This window comes from Colobus angolensis, unplaced genomic scaffold (assembly GCF_000951035.1).
Source record: "Colobus angolensis palliatus isolate OR3802 unplaced genomic scaffold, Cang.pa_1.0 Scaffold299, whole genome shotgun sequence".
NCBI classification, from domain to species: domain Eukaryota; kingdom Metazoa; phylum Chordata; class Mammalia; order Primates; family Cercopithecidae; genus Colobus; species Colobus angolensis.
The window spans coordinates 3,706,967-3,716,138 of NW_012116254.1; the positions used below are offsets into that span (position 1 = coordinate 3,706,967).

Sequence of the window (9,172 nt, forward strand, 5' to 3'; positions counted from 1 at the left end):
TTCTTTCTTTCTTTCTTTCTTTCTTTCTTTCTTTCTTTCTTTCTTTCTTTCTTTCTTTCTTTCTTTCTTTCTTTCTTTCCTTTCTTTCTTTCTTTCTTTCTTTTCTTTCTTTTCTTTCTTTCTTTCTTGTCTTGCCCGGTCGCTCAGACTGGAGTGCAGTGGTGCATTCTCGGCTAACTGCAACCTCCATCTCCTGGGTTCAAGCGATTCTCCTACCTCAGCCTCCCGAGTAACTGGGACTACAGGCACCCCCACCACGCCTGGCTTTTTTGTATTTTTAGTAGAGACAGGGTTTCACCATATTAGCCAGGCTGGTCTCAAACTCCTGACCTTGTGATCTGCCCATCTCGGCCTCCCAAAGTGCTGGGATTACAGGCGTGACCACCACGCTCGGCCTCTTCCTTTCTTTTACTATGTATTTAAAAAGTAACTAGCCTTAAAAAAAAAAAAAGAGTATAAGAGGATATACAGACTCCTGAGCCCTCTCCCCAGAGGCAACTACTATTAACAGTTGCTGGAGCAGCCCTGCAGAACATTTATCTATTATCTACATTAACATCAACAACTGTTTATTTTGGGTGTTCTGTTTTGTTTTGAGGCAGGGTGCTCTGTCACCCAGGCACCAAAGCCAAAGTGCAGTGACATTATCAGAGCTGACTGCAGCCTCGACCTCCTGGGCTCAAGTAATCTTCCCACCTCAGCCTCCCCAGTAGCTGAGACTATAGGTGCACACCACCAAGCCCAGCTAATTTCTGTATTTTTGTAGAAACCAGGTTTCACCATGTTGCCCAGGCTCCTCTTGAACTCTTGGGCTCAAGCAATCCTCCCACCTCAGGCTCCCAAAATGCTAGGATTACAGGCATAAGCCACCATGCCTAGCTTCTCCCTGCCTTTCTAAATACAAGTAGGAACATACTCTATATTTCCTTTTGTACCTGGTTTTTCCCCAACTTAATATATATATAACTTGGATATTGTTCCACACTATTATAGATAAAGCATGTTTTTTTATGTCTGTATGGTAGTTCGTTGCATAAATGTACCAAAACATATTTAACCAGTCTTTTCTTGATGGGCCTTTAGGTTGTTTCTAGTCTCTTGCTGTTGTGAACAAAGCTAGAGTGGGCAGTCTTATGTGTACACATGTTTTTGCCTATATAGTGTAGGACAATTTCTATGAAGTAGAATCGCCAAGTCAAAGGGAACAGACATCACCGACTGCCAGATTGCTTTTGCCAAGAGGGTTGTACCCGCTTAGAGTCCCATCAATGCTTCCTGAGTGCATTTGCTTCTCCACACCCTGACCAACACACCAATATCTTTTACAAAATAAACATTTGTCAATCTAATAGTAAAAAGTAATAGTGTATTTCAGTGATTAAACGTGCATTTCAATATTTCAGTGCTTGAATGTGTATTTCTTTGATTCTGAATGAACTTGAACAACTTTTGAAAGTTTTAGAAAATATTTATATCTTTTGTGACATGCATTTTTATTTTGGATATTTTAAAAAATATGCAAGAAGAAACAGATAACCTCTGCTAACCTCGAAGGAGCTCATCTCATTTCCTTTCAGAAATTATATCATTTTCTCTTTATTTTTCAAGCTTTTGGGAAGATCCTCAGCTGGACAATCTTGGTCATGCTGTCAGGCTCCTTTCTGTGAAGCTTTCAAAGAAAGCAAACCGTTCAGGACCTTCCCCTAAAGCAGAGAAGCTTTTTCTACCATTTGTTTCTCTTTCTATTCCAATTAAAGAGTTATTTATAGGGAACCATTGGGTTATGTTCCTCCCTCCCCTACTAATGTTCGTGCCTTTTAGGAGCTGATCGCTACTCAATAGTTGAATGGTCTCTTTAGCAAATGCATACATCTGTTGATGCTTACATCTTTCAATGCACCGCCCCCCAGTTGTGTGATTTAACTTCCTCCAGGTTCCTCTGAAAATTTTAGACTAATGCTTCCAGAAACACTTACCCATGATTCTGTATATTCCCTGCAAGTGGAATGAGCAATGCAGTGGGCAGTATGAATGCCTAGATTCCAGGCGTGGTTCTCCTTCCAACTGGGTGTGTGGTCTAGCAGAGGCTCTTGGTCTCTTCTGCCTTTAGTGAGCACCTTAAAAACATGTATGGGTTTTATATTCTAATATTTCATTTCTCATTGGGTAGATTGCCACTGTTGTAGTCACCCTTAATATCGGGTGTATTTGGGCTTCTTTGTGTGTGTGTGACAAGGACAGAAAGTTATTTGCCCTGAATTAGTGGTCTCCATTGTATCTGGAAGGCATTGTGATGAATGCCCCGGCATTGCCATTGTTCTCTCAGTTCATTAAACTCAGTCAATTGTTCTAATAAAACAGGATTCTGTAAAAGGGAGATGCTGGTGCATGCGCTTGAATGTACCCATGAGCAGTGGGGAAGGTGAGGTATTTCCCGTTCGGTGACGGAGACCTGTAAGGGATGAGCTGCTGCTGCTCGTGAAAACTACAACCTGACTTTTTCAGAACCCTTTCCCTCTGAGTCTGTGATGGTTTGCTAGTGCTAAGTGACATGGAGAATAAATCCCCCATGCCTATTAAAGAATTTCTATTCTTTTCTAAATCTCCACTGTTTTTTCCCATCAACCGGTGAAGGATTGTATATGATGCTCAAGAGATCAGTTTCAGGGTTAAAAAAAAAAAAAAGGTTTAGGTTGTTATATTCTATTCATCACCACCACATCTCCCTTTAGAGCTCTTTATTTTGTTTTTATATGTCTGTTCTTTTGCTGGTTGCTTTCCTGTTCTTGTTCAGTTTTATAATATTTTATTTTATTCTCAAATAGAACATCGTATTCAGTCGAGAATTGCCTTCTAGTGCCTGAGCCTACCAAACAGCCTTGTTGAGGTAGTGTGTGAAGGCTATGGAGTAATTTGGGGAACATGAAGGGACTAAATTTGTCAGCCTTGTTACCCATGACAGGAACCCAATCCTTGAAATATTTTCTTCTGAGAATAACCTCCCATTGCTCCCAAAGATTAAGGGAAGAATTATCAAATGATTATACATGTTCCAAGGCTCTTGTGTCCACATGGAACATACTATTAGCAGGGTGTTTCAGGGGTTAACTAGCCGACTGCAAGCTTGGGAACCAAATTTCATCTGAAGCTCTCATATTTATGATTAGTAACCCTGGAGTAACCACCTACCCTCTGCCTCTAATTTTATCAAGTTATAAATGGAAATAATTGGACCATCCAACCCCATGGGGTGGAGGTAGGGAGAAATAATTGTAATGATTATAAAGTTATTGTGAAATAGCAGAGTGCAGCATAAATGCTTATTATTACAGTCATTCTAAGTTTTTATTCTCTGGGAGCATCTGAGGACTTTAAGTCTATGAGCTTGAACACTTGCTTGCTTTTCCCCCACCCAGGTGTTATTTGAACTTGCCCGCTACCACGCCCCATCCACGATCTTCCTGGACGAGCTGGAGTCGGTGATGAGTCAGAGAGGCACAGCTCCTGGGTAACAGACAGGGTTGGGGTTTTTGTTGTTATTGTTGTTGCTTTTTTTTTTTTTTTTGTCATCGCTTCTCCCCTCTTGTAAGTGTGTTTGATGGTCAGAAGCCCATCGACATTTACTAGCAGAATAAGCCTATTAATAAGCCCACAAATTTTCTGCAGACACATGGAAAGGTCTTTAAATTAGATCCTGTTAACTGAGTAGCTGATTTAAGTAGTTTTTATAACCGGAGGAAATGCCATCCTCCCTTCCCCCGTTCCCCACAGAGTGGTTTTCAGGCCTGAAGATCCTCCAGCCCCAGGATCCCAGGCTGCCATATCAGTCCTGCTGGCTGAAAATAGCCACTGTGATGGCCTCCTCTGGAGCCAGAGGGGCTGCCCCTGGGGAATGAGGCTTGCCCACTCAGCCACTGTGCAGGGCCACGTCTGTACTTCACTCCCGAGAGGCAGTCCTCGGCGGTGTGTGGAGCCTGGGAAAACACCACTTCTCTGTGTCGTCAGGTTACGGCTCAGCAGGGCTGACTTTAAATATGTCACATATATTATCTCTAAAGATTGAGTGTCACCGAATGTCCTCAGCAGGAAGGAACACTTCTCAGACTGTAATAAGCCTTCTGTTTGTGCTTCCAAAAGCCTGAGTAGTGTTGTGCTTTTTGTTTATTCGTTTTTAAGATCAGCTTTCTGTCTTGATCAGAGGTATTTTCCACTGAAGCTTTTTACTAAATCTGGCACCCCTGGCTTAAAAAAACAGATCTCTGGGAAATCTCAACACAGCTGCATTTATTAATGACCTTTAATGGTCTATCATCAAGGCAGAAGTAATAGTAATAAAACGCAATTAATTAGCTTGTTGGAAGTATAAGTAGAATATAATTTATGAAATTTTACTCATTGGAAGCCATTTACCCGGCAGGGAAAAGCAACCATAAAGATGTACCCAAGTAATCTACGGGATTCATGTAATTGATTGCAACAGGACATTTTCCATGGCTTAACTGGAGCTGGTGCTTGTCAGCCCTAGGCTGGAGCACTCTGCTTTCTATACTAGGCCTGACAGGAGCAGGCAACTGCACAGGCACCCAGATGGGAATGCACCAGCCGACCCTCATAGTCACTCTGCAAAGACCAGGTCTCCCTATGCACTTGTTGTTACACGTGCTTTGTTGATCTCTATCCCCAGTTTCCCACAGCCTTCATTGGGCTAATGTGAAAACTCTTCATCTGTGTGTGCTCCAGGTTCTGCCCCGAATTTCCATTTCCTTGTCTGGGGTCAAAGACTCTAAAATTAGTCTTCAAAGGGTCAGGAAATAAGGATGGGTGCTCTGAAGACTTCTTTGATCGTATTATGTTAAAGGAATTATAGTTATGGGGGAATGATAATTAAACATATAGCAAATATATGGGCAAATGCTAATTATATATTCTGCTTATAATATACAATAAACTATATATACACACACACACATATATATACCGAGAGAGGGTCTTCTCTCTTAGGAAAAGGTAGTTGAGTATTAAGGGGCATAGACACTAAAAAAACTTATACCTAGCCAGGCAGGGGTCTTGCGCCTGAGGTCCCAGCTACTCAGGAGGCTGAGGGTGTGAAAGTACTTTCCTGTGTGCTATGTAAGTGAAAGGGATTAGCCTCAATTATGTCATTTTTAAAGAGGTAAATAATGCTGCAGGTAGACACAATTGGGCTGCATTTAATCTACCAATGGGACTGTGGACCCTTCAGTTATTTTCTCCAGCTCACTGCCTGCCTTTGGTTTTCTTTCAAATACCATCATTATATTCATTTACTTGCTTTCTATCATGCTCTATGTGAAAATAATAGCAAATTGCTCACTTTCTCTAATTCTAGTATGAATGGCTCCACTGGCCATCAGAACAGAAACTGTTCTACAGTCACAGGGACATTGCTGTGAATGCTGCTCTTGTCATGAGGGCGAAGGCTCTGACACGGGAGAATCATGTCTTCTCTCTCTGTAGGGGAGAACATGAAGGAAGCTTGCGGATGAAGACAGAGTTACTGGTGCAGATGGATGGGCTGGCACACTCAGAAGATCTTGTGTTTGTCTTAGCAGCTTCTAACCTGCCGTGGTAAGAGACAAAGAGAGTACACTTTGAATACATTTTCAGGAGTCACTAAGTACAAATAAAAATTTTATATTGACCACTCCAGGCAAAGCCGTGTTGTTTGGCTGCAGCCCTGGAAGATTAATGTGAAGGCTTTAGTGTTCAGGTCCCCAATCCTTGCTGTCTGTACCATGAAAGATCTGCCTTAACAGAGGGAACACAGGCCAGGGCAACCACTAACAATATTTAAAATGGACATTTCGAGATTAAAGTCAAATTACATAGTATGTTTAAATTAAGTAGGACTTTGGCATAGAACTACAAAATGCTTAAAATCTCCAGGACTCAAATAATATGTTTGAATTTTATAGTATTAAAATTAAGCTTTTTTAAGTTAGGAGGAAAAATCTTCTCTTTAATGCTGCACAGTAAATAGAAAGGTAAATAATCTCTAGTGGAAAATATAATCTATTCTCAGAGTCTTATTTAACCATGTCCCAGAGTGGTTTAAGAACAATTCTAGATGTGGAATTGGGAAATAAGAGATGTTGATTAGGGAAAAACAATATCTACCTGGAGAATATATTAAAAAAATAACTATAAGCCCTTTATAGTTCTGAGAATGTTTTCACATACATTATTTCTTTCAAACCTCAGGCGAAGCAGGAGATAGATAAAGGGAATGCTGTTCTTCCCATTCTCAGAGGGGCACCAAGGTCAAGAGAGGGCAATCCACCAACATCAACAACTCTTGTAGCCCAGCTGGGACTTGTGACCTCATGCCCCTCACACCCATCTCTTGCTCTACATTCAAAGATGAAAGGAGAAACTCTTCTGTAATGCATACTAATTATCTGGGACTCCCAAACCAGAAGTCATTGAAAAAAAAATCATAACATTCATTTGTAATCTGTTATTTTAAATATACTCATAATTTAAACCTGGCTCCACCTCCCCTTGAATCTAGAATACTTTCTCTACTTGCTCAGGTGATCAGCATTTTTACAACTTAAAGATATAGGAGCTATATACAATAATGTCAAAGTGGAGTCCAAAGAGAGAACCGTCGTTGAAATGTGATCATGGAAACTTTTAGGGAAGGAATCTTCTTTTCTTCATTGGTTTAAAACAAGGTTGATCATAACCACTGGGGGTGAATATTAGAGTCAGCTGGGGAGGGAGAAAAACTGTAAATCTTTAGGCATGAATGTGAGAAGGTCTGTGCCCTAGGGAGACCTACATATTTTCTGGAAGAATAGAGGACCTTCTACCCCCAGTGAATACCTAGGAATTTGTTGAGAAAGTTATTGTGCTGCTTCAATTTTCCTAAGCCCAAATAAAATGCTTCACAGAGGTCAAAAAACCAGAAACAAAGCAAAAAACAAATAAAAACTGAATAAACTTAGAAGGGCTTTTCCAAAAAAGTGCTTCTCAATGTGTCAGTTGGCAAATACACATGTGCTTTTGAGCTTATGTTCCTTATATCATCGATTGCATCATTACAATGTGCCTTAAAACCAGTATGTTCTAACTCATATATCCTGAGCATTGTTAGGATTTAAAAAAATGTTTTATTATAAAAAATTCCAAAAAACACCCAGGAAAGGAAAAAGCAGAATGAACCCACCATCTCCCCATTTTAATAACTAACACCATCTTGCTCAATTTATTTCATCTATTCCAGCACCACCCCCTGCCACTTCTTTGCCGCAATATCTTAAATCATATTCAACTATAATGTTATTTCTCAAATGTACATGTCGAAGAAAAACCAGTACTTTTTTTTTTTTTTACATTACTACAAAGTCATTATCACCCTAACATAATTAACAGTGATTCTTTTACTCTTTATATTCAGATTTCCCAATTTGTTTCAAAACTCTCTTTACCATTGACTTACTGAACTGGTATCCAAACAAGGTTTGCACTGTGTAACTGGTCATTCCCTTAAGTTTCTTTTAATCTAGAACAGACTGCCTCTTTTTTTTCTTTTTCTTTTTCTTTTTGAGATGGAGTCTTGCTCTGTCATCCCGTCTGTAGTTCAATGGCGTGATCTCGGCTCACTGCAACCTCTGCCTCCCGGGTTCAAGCCATTCTCCTGCCTCAGCCTCCCAGGTAGCTGGGACTACAGGCACCCACCACCACGCCCAGCTAATTTTTTTGTATTTTTAGTAGAGATGGGGTTTCACCATGCTGGCCAGGCTAGTCTCGAACTTCTGACCTCAAATCAGAACATCCACCCGCCTCAGTCTCTTTTTTTTTTCTTTTCCTCCACTTGCCATTGACTTATTGCCTGCCAGAGGGATTGTCTTGCAGGATGTCCACACTTTCTGGATTAGGCTCGTTGTATCCTCATGGTAGTGGGGTTGTTCTTACTCCTGTAATTAGACTAAAGGTTAGATTATTTATATACAGGGTCAATAGAATTTTTTGGCAAACATACTTCATAGGTGATGCTGTGCACATCATGTTGCATTATACCTAGACGTATGTGATGTCTTGTTGCTCCACTTTTAGTGATGCTAAGATTGATCGCTGAGTTCAGGTGTGTCAGCCTGGTTCCTTGCCTGTACAGCTCCCATCAATGGTGTTAGCATCCATTGATGACCTCTGCCTGAATCAGTTATTTCACCAGGCGTACGAGTCTATCATTTCTTCTGATCAACAGTTGGAAGTATTCTTGATAACAGAACTTTCTCTCTTCCAGTAAGATTATTTGGTAACCCTGAAATGTAGTTCATACTAGAAAAGCAGGATTTTTTCTCTTTTTTAGTTGTGGGTTGATGCCACAGCGCCTCCGCCTCCGGGGTTTACTCCTTCAGTGGCGACCAATGAGTCAGCCATCAGCTTCTTTCTCTCTTTCACTACAGGCTCATGACTTGTTTGGTACAACCCCATTAGTTTTGTTTTTTTTCCCCCTAAAATTTTATTGAGATATAACTCACATACCACCCAATTCACCCATTTAGAGTATACGATTCAATGGTTTTGAGTATATTTAGGGTTGTGCAACTACCACCACAATCCATTTTAGAACATTTTTCTTTACCCCAAAAAGAAACCCTGTACTTGTTAGCAACCATCCCATTTCCCCTATGCCCACCTCAGCATTAGGCAATCACTGATCTGTTTTATATTCTTGTAGATTTGCCTGTTCTTATACCTATGAGTAGTATTATTGGGTCATACGGCCACTCTACGTTTGATTATTTGAGGAACAGCCCAACTGTTTTCCAAAGATGTTGCACCATTTCACATGAAGCAAATTCACATTTCACAAGCAAAGGATGAGGGTTCCGATTTCTCCACAACCTTGCCAACACTTGTTATTATATGTCTCTTTTATTGTAGCCATCTGAGTGGATGAGAAATGGTTTTGATTTGCATTTCTCTGAGACAGATGATACTGTGCATCTTTTCATGTCCTTATTGGCTAGTTGCATATCTTCTTGGGAGAACTGTCTTTTCTTTTTTTTTTTTTTTTTTTTTTTGAAAAGAAGCTCCCCTTGTGTTACCCCAATTGGAGTGCAATGGCGTGATCTTGGCTCACTGCAACCTTTGGGGATTCCAATTAAGCATCTATTAGGCC

The 9,172-nt window shown here is 40.5% G+C and overlaps 1 protein-coding gene across 1 annotated transcript in view; it reads left to right on the forward strand.

The window, feature by feature from the left end:
- The window catches only part of KATNAL2 (katanin p60 subunit A-like 2), a 93,927-nt gene that overhangs the window by 62,772 nt on the left and 21,983 nt on the right, over window positions 1-9,172 (forward strand). Inside the window, exons 12-13 of the mRNA XM_011949353.1 lie at window positions 3,417-3,508; window positions 5,497-5,607. Of these exons, the coding sequence (XP_011804743.1) occupies window positions 3,417-3,508; window positions 5,497-5,607 (203 nt within the window). The remainder of the gene's footprint in view (window positions 1-3,416; window positions 3,509-5,496; window positions 5,608-9,172) is intronic.